Below are 24,512 nucleotides of genomic sequence, written 5' to 3' on the forward strand. Positions count from 1 at the left end.
CAGAGGGTTAGGGTGGGACCACTGGCTGACGATCAGCCGTAATCAAGTCAACAGAAAGTTGGAAGTTGCTCCCACTTCTACTAGTTTTTTGCCCTTGGTTATTCTGTTTCTTTGTTTAGGTAAGGAAATGCCTCTGAAATGATAACCCAACAGTTCACAGGTTGTCTAGTTTATTATAGCCCATTCTCTCTTTGCAAATTATTTTTCCTTCCATCAGTTTCATACATTGATTCATTGACAGAAACAAATTCTTCCGCAGTTTGAGCAGGCCACACACTACTCACAACTTTTCTATCAACATTTCCACTTAAAAAAAAAAAAATACGGCTCTGTCCATTTTCCCATCTTTAGTAAATATTCTACTAAGTTCTTGCACAAACATCTATTAGTTCTATTTATTTGCAATTTATTTATAACTTGAAATCAGTCATTCCCTTCTCTTGCCACACACAACTACTTTGGTCTTTAATTCATTAATTTCCAAATTCCTAGCCCTCATCATATTATACATTTGAGTTAGTATTTGCTGAAAAGCATTTGAATTCTCAGTCAACATCTCTACATAAAAGTATCCCTAATCTATTTACCTGCGATGTCACAAATATTACCTATACATTGATCCATAAATATATTATGCAACTAATGGAGCAGCACACATTTTTGTCTTATTCACTACTCACTGAGAAATAATTCACTAAGCATTCCATTTATTCACATGACAGTTTTTCTTCCTTTTTGTCCTATTTTTATCACATTCAGGAACCAATCTTTGATTCCATATTTGTGTGAAACATTCTGTGACATATACTGTACCCATAGATTTTCTCAAAATCAAGGAATGTGTGAAAAATATTTTTCCACATTTTTCAATGCCTGCTAAGGAGCAAAATTCCAGTCTGTTCAACCACTACCTGGCACAAAACTCATAATTTTTGGTCATTGTCGCCTCTCGTGGCCTTTGGATCAAAATTCCTCCAATATCTTCCCAAATGCAATTAACATATTATTATCTGTAAAGATTTGTATTCACTCTTGCCAACTTTCCTTTTCCAATCTTCAGCCATGGAATGCAGCATTTGTCAATATTACACAGGTCGCACAGCCACTCCACAGGCAAGCCACATTCATATTTATAACATTTCTTGCTTTATCCTATCTACTCCTTACAGTCTTCCCATTTTTAACATTCTTCTGAGAATTTATGGTTTCTTTTTCAATTCTTTTTTTCTGTGGGAAATAGAATAGAATAGAATAGAATAGAATAGAATAGAATAGAATAGAATAGAATAGAATAGAATAGAAGCTGGAAGGGACCTTGGAGGTCTTCTAGTCCAGCCCCCTGCTCAAGCAGGAGAACCTATATCATTTCAGACAAGTGACTGTCGAGTCTCTTCTTAAAAACCTCCAGTGATGGAGCCCCCACGATTTCTGAAGGCAAGCTGTTCCACTGGTTAATTGTCCTCCCTGTTAGGAAGTTTCTCCTTAATTCCAGGTTGCTTCTCTCTTTGGTCAGTTTCCAACCATTGTTTCTTGTCCTGCCCTCTGGTGCTTTGGAGAATAATTTGACCCCCTCTTCTTTGTGGCAGCCCCTCAATACTGGAACACTGCTATCATGTCAACCCTGTTTCTTCTTTTCTTTAGACTAGCCAAACCCAAGTCCTGCAGCCCTTCTTCATATGTTTTAGTCTCCAGGCCTTGGATCATCTTAGTTGCTCTTCTCTGAAACTGTTTCTCTGAATTTGTTTTAATTTTACTTTTTGACTTATTGGCTAAAAGATTGGTAGGTACTAAAACCCGGTGTAAAGAAGCCAATGTCCACACAGGATAAGGAAAGACAAAACTCTTTAGTTCTGTGCAGAAGCAGAAGGGGATGTCACTGAGTTTCACACCCAAGGAGCACACCCGAAATCAGGCTGTTATTTTTACACAATTTACCACAGAAAACAAAAATAAGAGAATTCCCAATTGGTTACAAAGTTACATGACAGTTGCACATGTGCATAAAGCAAAGCCATCCCATAATATTCTATTAATTAGTTAATCCTACTTCGTCATCATATAAGTTGTCTACCTCTGGGTGTATTTTTTTTTAACTACGCTAATGATAAACTTTGCTTATCTCCAGACCTTGCCCGGATGCCTCTAACCACAGCTTAAGATAAATATCACATCACCTCCCAGTAATAGGTTTGCTTGCAAGGTATCTTAGCTGAGTGTCAAAGCCACATTCTGCCAGCTAATTTATATAGGAGATATCTGTAATCAACCTATGGAGTGTTTGTGGTTGACTCTTCTAGCTCTTTTGATGATAGGTGTTAAAGAAATGTTACCTCTACTCGGCAAAAGCACGAATAAGAGAATCTCTCTGGCTAAAGTTAATTCAGAGCTTACAAAAGCCTCTAATTACTTATTAATAAGCAAATAAGCCACCAGACCCTCAATATGGAGGGGTGTCATAGCTATAAATAAAAACTAGGCAAATTTCCACTCACCCTACAGACATATTGTTATCATTCCCACAGAAATCTCTAAACTACCTATTCTGCATTCCCTTACTTTAAGCTTCATCTCAAGACATTTCATCACTTTTTATTTGTAGTTCAATTTATTCAGAAGAAGCTTCTGACATAGCTTTCTTCTTACTTCCAGAACATTTATTTTTACCAAAATCACTTGGTATTTTTCTGCCTTTTTTAATCTTAATCATTGAGACTTTGGAAAAAGTTCAGAGAAGAGCAACTAAAATGATCAAAGGCCTGGAGACTAAAACATAAGAAGAATGGCTGCAGGACTTGGGTTTGGCTAGTCTAAAGAAAAGAAGAAATAGGGGTGACATAATAGCAGTATTCCAGTATTTGAGGGGCTGCCATAAAGAAGAGGGGGTCAAATTATTCTCCAAAGCACCAGAGGGCAGGACAAGAAACAATGTTTGGAAACTGATCAAAGAGAGAAGCAACCTGGAATTAAGGAGAAACTTCCTAACAGTGAGGACGATTAACCAGTGGAACAGCTTGCCTTCAGAAATCGTGGGTGCTCCATCACTGGAGATTTTTAAGAAAAGACTGGACAGTCACTTGTCTGAGATGGTATAGTATAGGTTCTCCTGCTTAAGCGGGGGGCTGGACTAGAAGACCTCCAAGGTCCCTTCCAGCTTCTATTCTATTCTATTCTATTCTTGCTCTCTTTGACCACATATTATGCCACGATAAAATGTTTTCACTTGAAATGGGAAGATTTTTATCTAAAGTACAGGTGAGGAACTATGGCCTCTTTATGACTTGTGGACTTCAACATCTAGAATTCCTGAGTCAACATGGCTAGCTCAGGAATTCTTGGAGTTGAAGTCCACAAGTCATAAAATGCCATTGTTCCCCACCCCTGATCTAGAGTATCAGAATGCTACCAGAGGACAAGCGGTGACATATACAGTAACTCCCAAATGTCAGAGCAAGGTGTCCTTCTGCCTTGCCCTGGGCCATTGCCATTTTCACTAATGAAGGAAGAAAAAAAGTGGCACACGGTCTGAATTACTGAGGAACTTATTGCTGACTTTTGATTTAGATGTTGGTGGATCAGCTTTTGACTATGCCTCAAGGAAAGAAGAAGCACTGTGATTTAAAACATGTTAAAGCAGATTGAATTAGAAAACATAATTACTGTCTCACTAGCTTAGAATCAGCCAAGCCCTGAGGTTTCCAAACTCTAAAGGAAGGAAGGAAGGAAGGAAGGAAGGAAGGAAGGAAGGAAGGAAGGAAGGAAGGAAGGAAGAAAGAAAGAAAGAAAGAAAGAAAGAAAGAAAGAAAGAAAGAAAGAAAGAAAGAAAGAAAGAAAGAAAGAAAGAAAGAAAGAAAAGGTTCATCAACCAAACAATAACTTTTTGGGTGATATATGAAAATAGTCTTGTGAAAATTCAGTGCACTGAATAAGCATAGAATGACAACCAATACAAGGAAGAAACTGAAAAAAAACAGTGAAAGGAGAATGGAATTATTCTAGGAGAAGATAATATCTAATCAAACAGTTTGAATACACAGATCCATAACTGATTACATTTTATATAATCAAAATATGTAATACTTCATTACAATATGCCTTCTCATTCAAATTCTAAAGAGTTTCAAAGGAGCATGTATAGATTGCACCACATTTAAGTAAGTCTATTTCTGATGTCAGAAAAGTCATTTCTATCAGTATTCCAAGTGTGGCCTTACCAAGGCATTGTAAAAAATAAAATATCAGTAAAATCAGTAAAATATCAGTGCAACATGAGAATGTCAAGCAAACTGAGCCAACATGATAGTTCAAAATGTTTAATGAAGCATTGAATAGATTAATTGAATTTATGCAAGTCCTGCTCATACCCTTTTTAAAAGTCAAACAGCCAATACATAGATATCCCTGAGGAAATGATAAAAATCATTCTGATGTTGTTTTGCTTTATTTTTAAAAATCCAAAAAATAATACTTAATTTAAAAAAAAATATTTTTTTTAACGATGATGCTATATTTATTGAAATAGAACATTCAGTGTACCATCATTTTTATTGACATTCAGTGGATTTTCTTGTTCATCAAAAAAGGGCAAAAATGCTCTCATTTTGATAGATGAACTGCTAAAGAAGAAATAAATATATTATGGATGATGTATAGCACTCAAATATCCAAGAATTGCCTATAAGAGTGGAAATTGTTGTCTGACAGCTATTCTTTTTGGGGAAAAAAATGTAATATAATTCTTGCTACACAGGATTTCTTTGCAAAATGTCAAAAAAGTGAACATTCCTTTGATTTTTATAAGAATTAGTGGGTTCATGTATTATCAACAAAGATATTGTACTATATGTAAGTAATTAAAAAAAACCTTTATTTAATGGCAAAATACTCTTTGGTTAGATTTCTTACATTTATGCTGAGGTTTTTCAGCCATTTTTAAAAGCCATAAAGAGTATCAAGCTAAACAAAAAAGTAAAGATTCCCTGGAGCCAAGCTTGATTCCTAATGACAACTATATTTGGGTAGTTTTCATAGCAACATTATAAAAATGATTTGTCAATTTCTTTAAAATGGAAAACTATTATTTTAAGGATATCTTAACGCTTAGGAGGTTTATGATATGAGGTTTATTTAGGGATTTTTTAAAAAAATGAAAAATTGGGGAAGTATTTTTTTAAATTTTTTCCCTTGGGCATCTTGAGCTAATTCTCTTTGGGAAAAATAAATGAATTTGAATTTAAAAAAAAATAATTCCAAAGGATACAGTGCTAAATCTAGATGAAACTTAAAACTATTTGAGGAACTATTGGTGCTACCAATCAAATGCATTGCATAGATATTGCTTCTTTTTCCTCAATATCTTAAGGGAGTTTTCTTGGTAAGGAAAAAATGGAAACATGGATTACCAAATAAGAGGATGTTCCAGCTGGAAGATAATATATCAGTGCCCTATAAAATTCTGTGAGTGGTTCTGGAAATCTATCCAAGGTTAATGGTATTGTAAAAATAGCCCATAAATTGGTTCTTTAATCTTGTTTAATCAAGGTATTTATACAGGAGAGACAACATCCAGTAATTTCAATATAGCTGAAACTTGAGAAAAAATTAATCAATGCCTGAAGCTATGATCACTGATTTCTGATTTATCTTTAAGATGGAATGTACAACTATTCAAGGCCCAGGTAAAGGTAAAGGTATTTTCTAAAGCACCAGAAGGCAAGACAAGAAACAATGGATGGAAACTAATCAAGGAGAGAAGCAACCTGGAATTAAGGAGAAATTTCCTAACAGTGAGGACAATTAACCAGTGGAACAGCTTGTCTTCAGAAGTTGTGGGAGCTTGATTATTACAGGTTTTTAAGAAAAGACTGGACAGCCACCTATCTGAAATGGTATATGGTCTCCTACTTGAACAGGGGGTTCGGACTAGAAGATCTTCAAGGTCCCTTCCAGCTTTATCCTGATTCTATTCTGATTGAATTGAAGAGGGTATTCAGATAGCTGCAGAATTCCAAGTTCTCTAACACAATTGATGTAGCAGACAATAATGCCTGAACACACTAATCATTAACAAATCCAGATGGATTCCCTTAACTCTCTGCCTTTTTATTCTTTTCCACTGAACAGACATTTGGAAATAAATTATGTAAAGATGATCCAGAATCTGATAGTACAATAGCTTTTCCCAACCAGGAATAAGTGTTTTGGGAGTGGGGGGAGAGATGGCAAAACAAAGAAAGAGTTTGAAATTATATCTGATCAGGCTTGTGTCTTCAGAGAAAAAAATCCTGAAAAATGTCCTCATGCATCCATAGGGGAGAGGCACTTGTAGTGGTCCATAATGTTAGCAATTGCTCCAATCTAAAACCCCATCCCTCGACCCTTCTTTCACATGTCCTAAAGTGGAGCATAGGCAATCTGCCCTGTACTTCGCAGTACACACATACACACAAATATATGGCCTGAGGTGGTAAATTTTCTGCGAATGGTTGGATGCAGGATTTGATTGTGCCATGTGTCCGACTATTCGCATTTCCTGTAGTTGTGGAAGTTTTATACATGTTTTGTATTTTGAATGCTAAGCTGAGGTTTCTGTTGTTTATTGTCTGCCATGTACCGGTAACTTCCATTGTATGATATGTGTATACATATCTACCTTCTATTTACCTTGTCTACATTCTACCTTCAATGTCTTCTCTTGTCCACCATCCTTGAAAGGGGAAGGGGAAGGAAGGTTTATATTTCTGCATTATATCACCCTTGGTTTGATCTCATGATGATTTATTTGCCCCAACAGGGCTGCACTTGTGCATGTGTATGTCTAAGTATCTATAAAATTCCTCTTTGCCAATTAGAAAGTTTCTGTCCTGTTCCTGAACCTGCACAGCCACTTCAGACAATCCAGACTCCATACTGTTCTGTTTCTGAGAGAAGGCTGACACGTCATGAAGCCAGATAGTTTTGCTTTCTAGAATGAGTATGCTGGCTTGGTACCTTGTGCAATCTTTCAGGGAAAAGAGCCACAACTTGGAAAGGAGAAACTGAGTTTAGACCAGAGTGCCTTGGCTAGGGGGTCTTCAAACTTGGCCCTTTTATGACTTGTGGACTTCAACTCCCAGAATTCCTCAGCCAGGCCCGCTGGCTGAGGAATTCTGGGAGTTGAAGTCCACAAGTCATAAAAGAGCCAAGTTTGAAGACCCCTGGCCTTGGCTCTGGCTGAGTTGCCTTACTGGTAGCACTCAGGAGAAACTATTGCTGTGAGCATAGGGGACACTGAGGGAGAGCACCAGTGTCTACATTCTGCATTCTGGCAAAGGGGAAGGAAGTACAGCTCCCTCATTTTGCTTGCAGTTCTCCAGAAGTCATGACTTACACTTTGAGAATCCTAGTTGAGGAGAGGTTTGTCTAGTAAGCCTTATAAAGATAAAACCATGATATAACCACCCTGCCATTATATAGTGTACAAAGTGTAATTCTGGGATGAATAAGATGTTAACCTTTTTTAAAAGATGGAAATTCTACCAAGTCAGTGCATTCAGACACTTTGCCTACTAAGCCTAGCATTAACAAATCTAACACATACTTATTTCTTTCCATTTCCCACATATTTTACTTACAGGGTTAGGTTTAACATCCCTCCCATAACCTGAAGCATCTCTTGGATAAAATTAATGACTATAATCTGAGAATGTGCAAAAAAAACCAACAACACTGGTTTTACAGGTAGAAAGTGAATCTGAATCAGCAAATTGTAAAATTTGTTTGCACATAAGAGAACTGAAGACTCCTCAGATCTTCATTAAAGGACTTCCCATGAATACCATCGTTCATTGAATCGCAACTCCCTTGCCTGGGACTGTGGAAAACAACAATTATGAACAATTATGAAAACAACATTATAAAATGTTAAGAAACAAGTCCAAACAATTTCCATGACAAATTGAACAAAGTGCTGCCATTTGAAAGTATTGTCCCTCTTTGAGCCCCTAGCAGTGAATTGAATTAAATGACACAGGCATTCTAATTGAGTAATTTCTATTCAGTTTAAAAACAGTAGCAGCTATGAAACAAGCAAGGCCAAAACAATTGCATTTGAACATTTTGGATTGATCCCCATCATAACTGCAACTTTTTTTTAATTGCAATCTGAAATACATACAATCTCCAGTCCAGTCACTCTCTGCTCACCTCACCTCACCGGGTTCTTGTTGTGGAGACAATAGGAGGAGGAAGGTGTGTTGAATATGTTTGCTACTTTGAATTACTTGTAGTAATAATAAAGGCAGGGAATGAATGAATGAATGAATGAATGAATGAATGAATGAATGAATGAATGAATATGCAGATAAAGCATTAAATCTATGTTTAAGATTAGAATGAAAGTGTTCCTTAGATCCTCTTTCAAAATTATTTTTAAAGGCTTCTAAACCAAAGTCGCAGATCTATAACTTACTGGTATCAGTCCTTCATAGTCTTCCAAAGGGGATAAAGGCATCAATGGAATTTCATCCTAGAAAAGATAGCAATGGTCAAAGATGTTTTTCTTTTATGCTAACAGTATCCATGTCACAGTTTAGTTTTGATGTACAACATTTCCAACCATAATTGCCCACTTTTCTCCTTCCCCTGGCAAAGTTTTACTCATAGGTATTATATTTAGTCTTGGCTGAGTCTTACTAAGCAGATATCATTGGTTTCATCTCAATGGCCTGATCTACATATTGCACTCCGTCATTTAGTTTCATATAATGCCTGACACCATAAATCTTGATTTACAACCACAACACTAACCTACAAAACTCAGACCAAAGAAACCACACTGTGTGTGATATAAGAACTCAGCCTGCCGTATTTGATTGCATCAGAAAGATCTGATTGCTAGAGGGAGAACACTTCTAATGAAAAAAAAAACAAAGAAGCAGACACAACAAAAGTGTTGCAACCAACAACCCTAATGTGAAAGTGTCCTCCAGAGGAAATTTTTTTTCAAAACATTGAATGCTATTTGGAAAGTGACATCACGCTACTTTTACGGTGTTTCAAAAACAAATTATTTCATCACATCTGATATGAAAGAAATATGGATGCCCACAACTTGAACATAACTTCTTTTAAATCACCCTCAATTGTTGTTACTGCAGCAAAAATAAGGATAGCAACCAAATGTCAAAATATATTTTAGGAAGAAAAGGTATCAGCAAAAAATTAAATCATTTTATATTTATATTATATGTTGGCAACTATCACTTGATGTATTGCTTTGCCCCAAAATGGGAGCATCAGGTATTATTAGTATCTGAACTACACTGGTTTTAAAATCACAAGATGATAAAGTTAATAGTTATTTAAATGGATATGAATATTATATTATATTCATTAGCACATATAAATAAGTTTATTATCAATATTTTATAAAACTTTTTGTAATGAAATGGAAAAAAATGTATCCAGTTTAATAGAACTGATTCTTGGAGACATGTCTGCAAGGACTTTGGCAGCCTAGATCCCAATTTATAGAAGTATTTCTATAGCCAAAGCACATCCCCATGAAAACTTTCAAAAACTTAAGAAAAATATAGCAAATTTAGTTTAGGAAGATTTGGAAGCACTTTACAAGACAAGCTTAGAATAGAATAGAATAGAATAGAATAGAATAGAATAGAATAGAATAGAATAGAATAGAATAGAATAGAATAACAGAGTTGGAAGGAACCTTGGAGTCTTCTACTCCAACCCCACTAGATCTTAGCAAACAAGTATGGTTTATTGTTTTTTACTTTTTTTGGAATTTGTGCAGTCCAATCACCATTTCAGTATAATTTCAAACAGATTTTATTGAACTTTCTCTCATCCAGGGTTCTTAAATTGTATCGAGATCAGAACTCTCAGAATTGTGGGACAGTGTGGCCAATGAATAAGCTTTTGTAGTTGTTTTTGCTACCTATTGGTTTCACATATCCTGCTGACTGTAGTGCAGTTTGAGCTTATTACATGAACTTCAGTTGTGAGTCAAGTTCTGTAAGCCTTGATGTATGGTGTAGCGCAATGTGGGAACCCAGCAACAGTCTTAAAATAATGTTTTATATATTTTTCTTACTAAGAGAATGTTTTGACCAGGAAATTGCATCTTTGAAAAATCACTTTCCCTTTGAAAGGACCAGGTTCTCTGGTTTGCAATTTATTATTTTGGGGGCAGATATATAACTGAGCAGAAAATACAAAGCAAAAGGCAGGCAATGCCATTTCCAAGGTAACAATGGCATTTCTGAACATCAAAATAGCATTCATAAAATTCTCTGAGAAATGACATGAAATGTATTGGATTAAAATACCTATCCACATAAGATGTTACATTATAAATCCTCTTAAATAAATTAGAAACTATGAATATAATCTCCAGCATATAGTAAATTACACATCACTCTGTTTGAGCATTTATTTTCACCAGAATGCCACAAGGGCAACTAATTCCACTTTTTCCCCAAGCACAATCAAAGTTTTCTGTGCATACCAGGATCTCTTATGTAGAGGCTTCCTTGCAGGCCGACATCCCGTAACCCACAATCCACCACTTAGGAAAAATAGGTTCATCCAATCAGAACCACATTCTACAGCTTTACCTTCAAGAAGCCCCAAAGATCTTTGAGACACTATCACAGTGGTTCTCAACCTGTGGGTCGGGACCCCATTTGGGGTCGATCGACCATTTCACGGGGGTCGCCAAGCAAGGCTGTCCGCCATTTTTTTTGCCCGCCATTTTTTTCCCCTTTTCCAGCGGGTGCCTTACCTCCCTTGGGCTGGGCCAGCTGGTGGTCGGCCTGCTCCGTCTCTGCCGCTTGCCAGCTATGCCTCGGCCGGCGCAGGGGGCGGAACCACGCATGCGCGGCGCTCCCGGGCAGGGAAAGTCCTCGACTTACGACCAGTTGGGTAGTCCTTGACTTACGACCGGTTTAGTCCTCGACTTACGACCGGTTTAGTCCTCGACTTACGACCGGCTTAGTCCTCGACTTACGACCGGTTGGGGTCGTGGCATTAAAAAGGTTGAGAACCACTGCACTATCAGATGACGACAAAAAGATTTGTCCTTCAGCTTTTCCCATCTCTAGTACTAACTGATCTACAGTGTTCTGGGAGGGCTGATCTTGAGCTTCATTCGGGACATTTGCCAATCCTGATAGAATGCATAAAGTCTGGGTATGCCACTTCCAGGGGCTACATTCAGAATGTATTGTGAACTCAGAATGTGTCCAGATTACTGTAATGCCTCTTTGGCCTCTTGATAGGCTCATCTCCAGTTGCTTATAGAGCAGTTTCAGATTATGCTCAGCAAGTGGTTGCCCACACCCGTATTCCTTGTTATTTGGACATTTGTGTTTTTTCTTTTAAGATGAATAGAAATAGGATGCAACAGAAATTATTCCTGAGAAACAATGGTTCATTTCTTCTATAGAGCACATTTTTAAAGAGAATATACTAATTTGCATTGACATTGCTTTGTTCCAGCATATAATAAGTACAGTACTCACACAAAAAAAGTGGAAATGGCAGGTTTTGTTAAGGAGAGAGGGAACCAATCTACTGAATACGGAGCAAAATCAGCAAGCATGAAATTCTGCCCAGCTATTAGTGCGGGAAACAGGAAAAGAATGGGGGAATAGAGTAGAGTAGAATGGAATGGAATAAAATAGAAAATTCTGAAAAAAATATATGACATGAACTATGAATAAGAATACTTCGGACAAGAACACTTTGAAAATGTGACTTTTGTATGATTAATAGCAAACTGCTTCTCTGAAAAAAATCCTTGTATAAGCAAAATTGCATCACTCACACCCAAGAAAGAGATGTTATAAGGCTTGAATTTCTCTTGAGGATCACATAATAATAATAATATTTAGGGGGAAATACTCAATTGATGAAAAATACTCTTATCGGGAAAAATCCCAAGACAGACCAGTTGACAAATGAAAAAGCTGCAACAGGAGAAACACAAAAAGCTGTTTAGGGATGAGTGGCTGAGTGTACATCTTGCACTAAGTGATGATTTACTTAACTATCATGAAGTACTATATAAGTCACAATTAACTAACTTCTCACAAGAACCAAGATGTCAAGAAAAAAATACGGTAGCACCAGCTTAGCACCAAGTGTAAAAAAAAATCTGGGGAAGTGGGGGATACCATGACAGAAAATGAAATTAGAAGAACTCTCTTCAGCAATTCATTGCTATAGGATTCACTTCTATATTTCAAAAGAATCACATGCTGGCTTAGGGAACAATAATTGCTATTATTACTGCATTAGTCTTCATCAAACTACTGGTATAACTATGTCTTTTGTATGCTAAAAAGTTCAGTTCATTATCGATTTATCTAGTTGGATAATATTGCTGTGTCCCAATATGTGCACTGGCTTTAATACATTTTTGATTCATGAAATTTAGGTGGACTATACTCCACTACACTGTATAAGGGGAACACTGCATCAAACAATAGATGATGCAGCCACCGCATTGTGTAAAATCTCAAGATTGATATCCTCTAGCAAGCTGGCTGTGAGTAGGTCTCTCTAAATAAATAATTCCATTTAATTATCATCAGCACCATGACCTGTGGTTAGAGAAACAAGTCTGGTTAATTGCATTTAAACTAATTACTACAATTAAGATAAAAGTTACTATAGTAGTATCAAATTTTTTTAGTATTATGAATTCAGAGGAAATGTTGCTTTGGGAATGTCTGTCTCTTACGCAATTGTCAAGTTTGACAGCCGTGCTAGAAAAGAATGGCTGAACAATGTGTAGAGATGATGTCTCTGATACTTTTGGTGAGATGTGCGGTGGCATTGGGATCTTCAAAAGATAGAACTGAATTGCTATCAACCTTACTTTGGACATCTAATCCAGGGCTTTTCAACCTTTTCACCCACTGTATCACTTTTAGGATATGGCAATATCCGAGTACCACCAGTTGCCTAGCAAGGTGTCAAAAACTTGATGACCAAAAAAAAGGAAAAAAGTGATAAAGTACAGGTAGTCCTTGACTTACAATAGTTCGCTTAGTGACTGTTCGAAGTTACAATGGCACTGAAAAAAGTGCCTCCCAAGCCATAGCCAAGCAAGACGCCTGCCTGCCTGCCCGGCGGCGCTCTTCTTCCTGTCCGAGGTTTTCATTGTTGTGAGCATTTCTGTTGAGGATTGGTAGCAGGGGTGGGGTGGGGGGTGTTTGGTTTTTATTCCCCCCATCTGCAGCAGGTTTTGGTCACTTCACATGACCCTGGGACACTGTGACCGTCATAAATATGAATCAGTTGCCAAGCATCTGAATGTAAATCACAAGACCCTGGAGATGCTGCAACATTCCAGCTGATCAGCGCTTCTTCTGGGCTCAGCAGAAGTGCCAGGATCAGCACCGAGCTCCAGCTGGAGCCTGACGCTGATCCTGGCGCTTCCACTGAGCCCTGACAGCCCCGAAGAAGCATTGATCCTGGCGCTTCCGCTGAGCCCTGACAGCCCTGCAGCTCCAGCCATCTCTCGCTCAGGCTTGTGCGGTGCTGCCACCGGTTCAGCTCATTCCCCTCCCCCACTACTTTTCTAGGATGGTCGCGTACCACCTGCCAGGTGTCAATGTACCACAGGTGGTACCCATACCACTGGTTGAAAAGCCCTGATTTAATCCATTTCAACATTTAAATGATCATTTAATCCATTTTTAAACTCAGGCACTAGATGTAGAGAATGCTGGGAGACTAAACGTGTGGGGAGATCAAAACTTGATACTTGAAAAAGTCACTGGGGTAGCAACGAAGCATCAAGCAGAGTAAAAATTCTAAGCAAGGTACAACCAGTGTGAGCCAGGTTTATGATTTCCTGTAGCTAAAGTCTATTTTTTGTTTGTTTCTCTGCATTGTCATCAATCTTTTTTGCAAACCACCATGCTGTTTTCATTGACTGATCAGTGATTCGATGCATCAAGTCCGTATTAACACTTAATGCTCACTTTCATAAAACTTGTCCAGATGATCTGTCCCAAACCTGAGTCTGCCACTGATATACACACGTCATCACTGGGTGTATAATGCTGATTGTCCTCTTCTTTCCTTCCACATTTCCTCACCTTTTAAACTTCTCAAGAAAGCTAGATCTTTGCAAAATGCACCTAAAATAAATAATTTTAGCCTGGTCATTTGTGTCTTCAGTGAGAATTCTGGGTTGATTAGTGTGATATAAATCACTTATTTGTTTTCTTAGCTATCCATGGTATTTTCAGGAGTCTTCCCAACAGGAAGTTCAAAGGTTTTAATATTCTTTTTGTCCTCTTTCTTCAAAGTCCAACTTTCACTTCTACAGAGTGTCACAAGAAAACTATTGCTTGAATTATTCTGATCTTTGTAGACATAGAGACATCACAGCATCTGAGTATTTTTTTCCAAGGCCTTCATGGCCACTCTACCAAACTATATTAGTGGCTAGTATATTTCTTTCCTTTACTGCTGATAGGTCATCCTAAAAATCAGAAGGTCCACCAGAAGGTCCTCATTATCATTCCTTAGACTTGTTGCTATGTTGCTCTCACTAGTTTGGTCTTATTTGTATTTAATGTTAACCCCATTTCTCGCTATGCTCCTTGGTTTTTGTTATTAGAACTTGCAGATCATTTGCATTTTCAGCTATCAGTGTAGTTTTATTAGCATTGGACAGGTTATTCCTGTTTCTTCCTCCAGAATTAAAATCATATTGTTTATCTTCTTCCATCCAGCTTTCCTCTGTATATATTCAGAGTATAAATATAATAAATAAGGAGAGAGTACACAACTTCATCTCACTCCTTTGTTGACCAGGAGCCAGTCTGTTTCCCGTCTTGGATGTGGGTTTTGCATGAGGCAATTCAATGTTCTGTGATTCCCATTTTCCTAAGGACATTCCACAGATGGACATGGTTAACACAATCAAAGACCCTTCTATACTCAATGAAATACAAATAGATTTCTTTAAAGATAATATTTGGCTTTCTCAATTATTCAGCAAGCGTATGATTGTTAGCAATTCAATATTTTGCCTACTTTGTCTCTAAAGTACAAAATATAGTACAGTGGTGGCGAACCTATGGCACGCGTGCCAGAGGCGGCACTCAGAGCCCTCTCTGTGGGCACGCGGACCATGCTCCAGAGATGGCAACTGTCCCTCTTCAACGAGCCACCCGCAACTCGCCGAGGTCCCACATGGCCAGATGCATCCCAGCACCCATGCGCTTGCTGGCCTCTGTGTGCAGGGGCTGATGGTGTCAGGCAGCAGCCGCCCCGACCCCTGACTCGCCTTGCCCTGTGACAATGGCACTCCCGCCCTGCCTCCCCTTGCCTCGCGAGCCTCCTGCCCACTGCTCCACCTGCCAGAGACCCTCCTGGATCTCCCCCAACCCTGCCCGGCCCCCACAGGCGTCCCTCCCCACGAGAAACATTGAGCTGGCCAAGCCCACCCTGGCCACACCCAACCAATCTGCCATGACCACCACAGCCACGCCCACCTGGCACCCGGCGATAAATAAGTGGGTTTTGGGTTGCAGTTTGGGCACTCGGTCTCTAAAAGGTTCGCCATCACTGATATAGTAGGTGTTTTAGTTGCCTGGAGTTTTTATTTGGCCATTGTTCATCCGTCTCCATTAATAATTGTATTTTAAAAGGTTACTTTATGAATCATTATAACCTTGAAAACCTTTCATCATTTCAGCTTATCATTTGAACCCAATTTCTATTCAAAACTAAATATTTTCTTCTGTCTGTGACTCAAAGGACCAAGATTTGCTAAAATGGGTTAAATTAATTGAGATTCATAACACAGTTCAAAGCTTATATGCAGGATGGATGAGAAAGTTATGAGAAGGTAGGTCAAAAATGATTAAAATAATATAAAGAGAAACTGAAAATGGGAAATGCATGCTACTTTTTATTATACTGTTCTATAAACCACTGTAATTTGATCAGGTATAATCTGATTTACAATTTACAATCTATCTGTAGGTAAACTGCAAAATAGTTGAGTCAATATTTGCCCTATGCATTTTAGCATATTTACCCTGTGTGTTAGCATATTACAGGAAACTAGCTGTTATAGTTGATAATCCATGGAGGAGAGCAGTTTAATGTCCACATTAATCTCTTTTGGGGTCCTCCACAAATTTAAAAAATGAGAAAGAGTCCTCAAAGAAGTTTAAGAAATATTGTTCTAGAGCAGGGCTTTTCAACCTTTTCACCCATTGTACCACTTTTAGGATATGGCAATATCCGAGTACCACCAGTCGCCTAGCAAAGTGTCAAAAACTTGATGACCAAAAAAAAAAAGGAAAAAAATGATAAAGTACAGGTAGTCCTTGACTTACAACAGTTCGCTTAGTGACTGTTTGAAGTTACAATGGCACTGAAAAAGTGCCCTCCAAGCCACAGCCGAGCAAGACGCCTGCCCGCCCAGCGGCGCTCTTCCTCCTGTCCGAGGTTTGTTTTCATTGTTGTGAGCATTTCTGTTGAGGGTTGGCAGCAGGGGTGGAGTGGGAGGTGTTTGGTTTTTATTCCCCCCGTCTGCTGGGTGGTTGCAGCAGGTTTTGGTCACTTCACATGACCCTGGGACACTGTGATCGTCATAAATATGAATCAGTTGCCAAGCATCTGAATGTAAATCACAAGACCCTGGAGATGCTGCAACATTCCAGCTGATCGGTGCTTCTTCTGGGCTCAGCAGAAGCGCCAGGATCAGTGCTGGAGCCTGGCACTGATCCTGGTGCTTCCGCTGAGCCCTGACAGCCCTGTAGCTCCAGCCATCTCTCACTCAGGCTTGTGCAATGCTGCTACCGGTTCAGCTCATTCCCTTCCCCCACTACCACTTTTCTAGGATAGTCGCGTACCACCTGCCAGATGCCAATGTACCACAGATGGTACCCGTACCACTGGTTGAAAAGCCCTGTTCTAGAGGATAATCTAAACCAGCAAAAAAAAATCATAAATCCTAGTCACGTGACTATGGAATGCCTTGACAGGTCATAAAGCTGACTCACCCAATCTGTGGTCACGTGACAGCCATATGGGCTATCATAATGGGCTCTAAAGCACCTGTTCTGTGGCAATCGTAACTGTAAAACAACTAGCCATTAAGCGAGCACTACAAATATATGCTTAATTCTGTTGCCATCCTTTGAGCCTCTGAATTTTTGCATTGTAGATATGATAGCCTTAGTGCTGGTGAGAAGAGCACATAAGACCTGCCTGATTTGTGATCTTGTAAGCCATTTTGACTTATTCCATAAACTATGTTCAAAAGAAATTATACCTTAGTATGGTGTATAAATGCAACATATAATAATGCTATTTGATTTCCAATGTTTCTAACAGAAAGATGATTCAGACAAAAGAAAATACTACTAAGACTGGGTTTTGTATACTGATTTCTAGTTATATAAACTTTGGGGGTTTTTATTATTATTATTTCAGACTGCTCCTACAGCTCTGTGTCAAATAAGGATTAGATAGCCCAGAATAGAGAGTCAGCTATAGCCTCAGGAACCTGCCTGTGATGTAAACCATCAACTCAGCCTAAAGCAGTATGAAACTCTTGGGAAACTTTAATTGCATGAGTGGATAACCATCTTTAAGTTCCTGCTTATCAACAGTCACCTTCCCTGAAATCAGGATAGTTAGCTAATCAAATAGTGAAACAACTAATAAACTTTTGTAACCCTCACCAAACTCTGAGGAAACATGTGCAAGATTGGGCTGCACAGCTATTCAATTCAAATGAAATCTAGCTTCTAAGCTGTAAGCTATGGCATCTGCCTTTATAAACATAATTAATAGTTGATCAGGGAATGATCAATCAATTGGATAGTTTGAAATGATAAACCAATGGTATCTTTCTATAAAATCTTCCGGTTGTAATATGAAACCTAAGTAAAGACTTTTTCTAAGTAAATGTAAAATATTGATCATATTTTCAGCCATAACTAGAACATGAACTTTGGGGGGGGGGGGGGGGGAGAGAGAGAAATTTCCAATAGTTGTCTTATACCAAAGTATCTGTAACAAATGTTTCGCTCTGCTTACTTTTTTCTTCTTTCTCAGAGATTGCAGAGACTCTTGGCAAGATTTCTAAGAAGCGGTTTGCCATTGCCTTCTTCTATCTTAAGGCTGAAAGAAAGTGCCTAGCCGCGTGATGCCTTAACCATTACTCTAAACCGGCTCTGGAAAGGTCTGCTTACAAGTACATAGAAAAGAAATTCTTGCAAAATGTGTAATGGATTCGACCCGACGCAAAGGAAGACCGAAAAGGCTCAAGTAATGTGTCTGCTCTCAGATGTAATTCCGACACGGTTCAGTGGGATTTGCTCTTCCAGGAAAGTGGAATATAGGGCCGTAGCTTAATTCCTGTCTTGCAGGTGCCTACCGGCGCGCAACAATCTTAGCTACCTGGAGGTATACCTGAAGAGCCCGACGCGGTTCATTTTACCTGCGGGAGTTCCTTATTTATCTCATTCGCCACTTCCGTCCCCGCCAAACTTTCAACAAAACCTCAGATCGTTTTGTGGTTTGGCATCTCACAGCGCCCCGCTTCGAGCCGTACGATCCCTGGGCCCCGATCCCCCGGGATTGAAGGGACAACTCGGCCGGGGTAGCGGGAGTCCGCTAGTTAGGCTCAGCTAGTTAGGCTCAGCTAGTTAGGCTCAGCTAGTTAGGGCTGCCCTTCCAGCTACCTTTGCGCGCGCTCGACCTTCCCTTCTGCCCTCTTACCGGCATGGTGGAGGGAGACCGGCGCTCCTCTCGTGCAACAGGGCCCGGAGACGAGCGCTCCTAGCTCGGATCTACGACGCCCTCGCCCGCTGACCGAAGTTCAGGAGCTGGGCCGGAGGGAGCCGCTCCGCCACATCCTGCTTCGGGGGCGTCCTTTCAGGCTCCCGGGTCTCTCGCTCCAATTCCAGCCTGAGTGCTCGAGGCGGCCTCACTTCCGCGTGTGACTGGCAGCGGTGCGCCTCCCGGCAACAGAACCACCACCTGCCGCTGTTGCCGCAGGCAGAGAGAGAGAGAGAGAGAGAGAGAGAGAGAGAGAGAGACTTGCCCTAAACTTCCCGCCCTGCCAGATTTAACCAGGATACGAAAAAGTAGCCGGGCAGGGGCGGGGCGAACCGAGCCCTTTGCGGTCTTGCTCAGGGATGGGCGTGCGCCCCCCCCCCGCGAGCCTTTTTCTTCCTGACAGTGTAAATAGAAGATCGCGGGAGCCTCCCGCCCCCCCCCTCCCCCGGGTTAACTAGATGAGCAGAAGTTTAAAAAAAATATCAGTCTGACTTTGGGAATGGCATCAGGAGCTACTTGGTTTTTTTTTAAACTGGATTCACACCACACGGAATTGTAAAAAGGCTTAAGGGAGTCGCTGCGGCCGGCCGCGTTGGACCACAGAAAAGGGAAAGGTGAAGAAGAGGGCTCTGCTGAACCTGATACCTGCGCAAAAGCGCTGTGCACCAGGAGGCTTGGACTGGCGCCCTTCTTATCTCGTATCTTTTTTGTCTAAAGGAAGGTGCGTTTCTTCTAAAGCACGGTGTTTTTTTCCTCCTCTTTGCTTTGCGGGAATTCATCAGAAAGGTTGTACGTTCGTTCTAGAATGTAGGAAGGTCGCCAAAGCTGGCATTGCATGGATCGCAACCTTTCTTTTTTTTTCTTTTTTTAATTTTTCACCATACACCATACACCAAAAACTACATAAACATAAATCTTTTCTTCTAACAGAACAGTGCTTTACATTTTAAATATTCTTTACATCTTATTTACATTTTATATACATCAATAATTATGTCTTTTTCTTTCTCTGTTCTAGCCAGGGCCGCAACCTTTCTTAAGCTAGTTCTGAAGTGAGGTGTTAAATTCGGGTTCAGTGTGTAACATGAACCCTGCTGCTGTGGTTTGTACGCTATAGTGTGATTATGTACTTAATCGTTCAATAAATCGTAATTAACCAATAGCTTAGCTCATTATGAATAATCTTTTATTGGAAGTGTGTAAGAAGGTTCATGAATGCAATATAAATTGCGGTACAAGGTCATCTTTACCTCCTTATTATGCAATTTATTTACTCCCAGATAAGCAATTTCAGGAAGAAAGGGAACATTTAACAGGACTTTTTTTGTATTTGTTTTCAAGTATTATTTGTGTGTGTGTGTGTTTCATTTATAGTTTTATGACCCATCTTTTTTACAGGAGCTCAGGTTAGCTTCCAAGAGGTTCTCCCCTTATTTCCCAATAATCCTGTGTGATAAGTTGAACTGAAAGAGGTTGCTAGAAGCTTAAACATAAATCCAGTGCTCATCTAACATCTTACAATAATCATATTTCATTTTCATTCATTCTATCTCATTAGATACAGTGAAAGAAAAGGGGAAATAACTGGTGTATAGGATACCTACAGATTAGATTGATTCATTGTACTAAATTATTGTTTTATTGTGGTATAATAAACCTCAATTAATAAACCACCCTACATACTTACTATCTCTACTTACTCCCATATACAACATGTAGTGCTATGTCTGACCTAAGCCTCTGTGCTTTGCTTGGTTTCTGCTTAGTGTGATAATTATTGTTAAATTAAAAAAATGATTAGTTATTTTGAACTGGGTCCACTATAGCTGCTTGGAAAGCTGGCAGTTCAGTGAGTTGTGCAGTTTCATGAAGCATTGGGTAACACTGATGACTTTCATAGAGAGCTTTCAGGGATCTCTCCTAGTACCCTCAAGATTAATAGATTACAATTCCCATAACAAGAAGAAAGATAAAAAACAGTCTTGCATTAAACTCAATTCCTTGTCACTAGAGGGACACATCCGTGCAGTTTTCTTGTTAACAATACTTAAGGAAGTAGTTTGCCTACTATCATCTTGTAAGATGCTTTCTACTCCCCACAACTGGAATTTTCAGGTGATTCTTATCTCTGTATGGACCAGGCCTGACCTTGCTTAGGCTTTAGACCCCCAATCATATCTGCAAGCCATTAGAGATGCTGTGCTAATTGTAAAGGCCTGTTGTATTACTTGACTTTTTAATTGTATGTTCTGTATTTTAAAAAAAATCCTTCTTCCCAGCAGCTCATGACAAAAATGTGACACAGGCAGCAGAAACTGCTTTAAGTTGGGGTATTGCAGTGATTCTCAACCTTTTCTTCAGCATGGACCCCCTTTGTGACCAGGCACTATGACCATAAATCACCAAGAATTAACTCAACATTTAATTCATAACATTTCTTGAAGCCTCCATGGACCCCCTCCCCCCCCCCGTGATGACATTGTGGCCCATCAGGGGTCCATGGGCCACAGGTTGAGAACCACTGGTATATTGAAAAGGTTAATTTGAAATAAATTATTTGATCTATATTAGTATTTGCCTTCTTTATAATGCATTTAGGAATGCACAACTACTAATAGTATAATGACTGGTAGTACTAGGAGGATAGACGTGGATTGCAAAATGAAGGTATTTTCTGGGCTAGAAAAACATATACTAGACATGAGTTGGCCTCTGCTTTTCTATATCGGCTATGGTAGATAGACACCCTTGGGTGAAGAAAACTCCCTTGCCTGAGCATCTGGATCTGTTATTCTTGCCTAAGAAATAAACAATTGCTTCATTGCCTAATGCTTGATTACAATTACCCATCAATCAAACATCAGTCAAATTATGCTAGAAGAGTCATACTTCCTAAGCTGTAATTTTCTTAACCGTAATTGAGTTTTAAAATCACAAGGCTGAGTTACACAATAGCCATAAACCCTGATTTACAAGTTACAAAGGCTATATTAACAAAACATGCCAAACTAGAATCAAACACACTGCATTATTCAGATAAAGTGGTCCAAGTGTATAAAATTCAGCCTGTTTAGTGAAGGAATTCACTAAACCTTCCCCGACAGATGGCCAGCTGAACATTTCTTTTTTTTATATATATAAATTTTTATTATTTTCATCATAAGAAAAAAAACACATCACAAATACATCACAATGTAGAAACCCCTACCCCCCACCCCCCACCCGGACTTCCCAAACCTAATCCCAGGATACTATTCAACTACAAGTAAACTACTATTAATATCCCTAACTCCACAAAATATTAGTCTACATAAGTAGGTGAAATATATAAAAAAAGAAAACAAATTATCTAGAAACCTAAGTTATATTCCACCATTCTATGCTTATTTTGAATATAAACAATCCATCTTCTCCATATTGATAAAAATTGTTCATTTGAGTGATCCTTCAAATAAGCCGAAATTTTAGCCATTTCAGCAAGATGCGAAACCTTCAATCTCCAGTCCTCCATTGTAGGTAAGATTTTACGCCAGCTGAACATTTCCAGTGAGGAGGTCATCTGTTTTCTCAACAGATAGTTTACAATTTAACAAGTCATGCAGTCAGATTCTCATAATCAACCTGAATCTCCTTTAAAAAAAAAATTAACTCAATTGTTAAATCAATAAATGTCTGTTTCTAACAATCCGTCACATATTTGAAGGCTATTATAACTTCCTTTAGTCTTTTGCAAGCTAAACATTTGACTTGGTTTCCAGCCCTACTAGTTTTCATCTGAACTTGCTCCAGCATCTCCATATTACTTTAAAAGTGCACTGTAAGATTTCAATGGTCGTTTTGTGTTGCATCACATTGTGTAGCTGATGATGAATGGTCTGTATATTTCTTATATAGTCACCAAGTCAGATGTCCCAAATCCTTTTCCTGTGCATTTGATTTTTCATACCAAAATGCAGGACACCATACTTGATACTACATATCAGGGGTCCCCAACCCCCGGTCCACGGACCGGTACCGGTCCGTGGCCAGTTAGGAACCGGTCTGCGCAGCTGGAGGTGCGCTGAAGGCACGTCTTCCACCTCCGGGCACGAGGCGAGACTGCAGGGATCTGGGCAGGGGCGGGAGAATGGCTGGGCAGAAACTGTCTTGCTCAGTGCAAAGGTCTTCCGGCAGCTGCACTTGCAACTGCCTCCTCCTCCTCCTGCTACTTCTTCTTCCTCCTCCTCTTCTTTTTCCCCACTTTCCTCTTCTCCCCCTCCCGGCACCTCAGCTGAGCTCGCGCGCCCTTCGTGCAACTCTCCAAGTTTGCAAGACAAGCGCGCGCCAGCCCAGCTTGAAACCGGGAGCTTCCCCAAAGCCTCATTGGAGGGGGACCCTCCCAAGGTATGTATATGTGAGGGTGTCTTTTTGTCAGGGTGCAAATAGGGGCAGGGAGAAGCCACCTTTCACCTTAAGCCCTGCATCTCCAAGGGACCCTCTCTCTGATCTGCACCTTTTCTAAGACCGCTGGGCTCCGTTGCAGGAGTTGTTTTGCTTTTGTTTTGATGCTCCAGGTGCCTCGTGTTTTGGCAACATCCTGCCTGCTTTTCGTGGTTTATTTTGGTGTGTGTGTGTGTCTGTCTGTTTCAAGGGAATCTCTCTTTCATTTGCACCAGGGCTAGCGCAGTGCCTAGTTGGTTTACGCTCTCTCTCTCCCTCAGCACATGGTGTTCTCACCACTTCCTCAATATGCTGGGTTTTGCTGGAAGGCAGAGTTTAGTACTATCTTTTCCTTCCCACTTTCTTAGAAGCAGAAAGTCACTGATCTGATCTAATCTAATACAATGTAATAATAATAGAACTAAGTGCATTATTTATTTCTTTGTTTATTTAGAAAACTTTCAATAAATGTAATGCACTTGAATCATCCTGAACACCCCCTCCCCCCTCCATCCCACCCCATCCCTGGTCCATGGAAAAATTGTCTTCCATGAAACCGGTCCCTGGTGCCAAAAAGGTTGGGGACCTCTGTCATATATCATAATTCTATAGTACTGGATTTGATTCCATTTTCTGCACTGTAAAGGTCATCTTAAATTGAGATTCTGTCCTACTAATCGCTGTAAATCCAAAATAAGAAAATTATCCAAACTCACTCTTCTGGTTTGTTTTTTTTGGAATATCCCTTTTAATTGTTAAGATATCAGCTGGTTGCATTAATCAAATCCACTGTAATATATTTTTCCCTATCATTCCTGTAACCTGACAGTTTCAAATCCATTTTCATATACATGTTTGAATCAGCTTCAGTCTCCATTCAGTATAAGCTGTAATCCCTTTTAAATACATTTTATAGTAGCAAACAATCTTAAGAGTAATTTCTGAGTGCATTGTTCCCAAATACACTTGGATTCTTCCAGAGTCAGATTATTTTATATTGTGGGTCAATTCTCCTTTAATTATAATCTTTAGTTCTTTTTGGTTGCCTTTAGTATACAACCTTTAAAGTTCCATCCTATTTTTTTTTCTAATCAACAGCATTTTCCCATGGGAAGGTTTCATACTTAAATTTCAAAATGTTCTTGTATTTTTATAGAATTGTAAACAACCCACAGCAAGGATTCATGTAATTAATTTTGAAAACCTTGTTTTAAATCTCTTTGGCTCTTTAGATGTGGGCAAAGATGACAATCCCTCTGTTTTAACCCCAC

At 39.4% G+C, this 24,512-nt stretch overlaps 1 protein-coding gene across 1 annotated transcript in view; it reads right to left on the reverse strand.

Annotated features, from left to right (window-relative positions):
• ANO9 (anoctamin 9) overlaps positions 1-18,975 on the reverse strand; it is a 53,359-nt gene extending 34,384 nt beyond the window's left edge. Inside the window, exons 1-2 of the mRNA XM_015820065.1 lie at positions 18,763-18,975; positions 8,447-8,503 (exon numbers count right to left, since the gene is read on the reverse strand). Of these exons, the coding sequence (XP_015675551.1) occupies positions 8,447-8,503; positions 18,763-18,768 (63 nt within the window). The 5' untranslated portion in view covers positions 18,769-18,975. The remainder of the gene's footprint in view (positions 1-8,446; positions 8,504-18,762) is intronic.
• Between the last annotated feature and the right edge of the window lie 5,537 nt (positions 18,976-24,512).

Source organism: Protobothrops mucrosquamatus, unplaced genomic scaffold, assembly GCF_001527695.2.
Source record: "Protobothrops mucrosquamatus isolate PMUCROS unplaced genomic scaffold, P.Mucros_1.0 scaffold1049, whole genome shotgun sequence".
NCBI lineage: Eukaryota > Metazoa > Chordata > Lepidosauria > Squamata > Viperidae > Protobothrops > Protobothrops mucrosquamatus.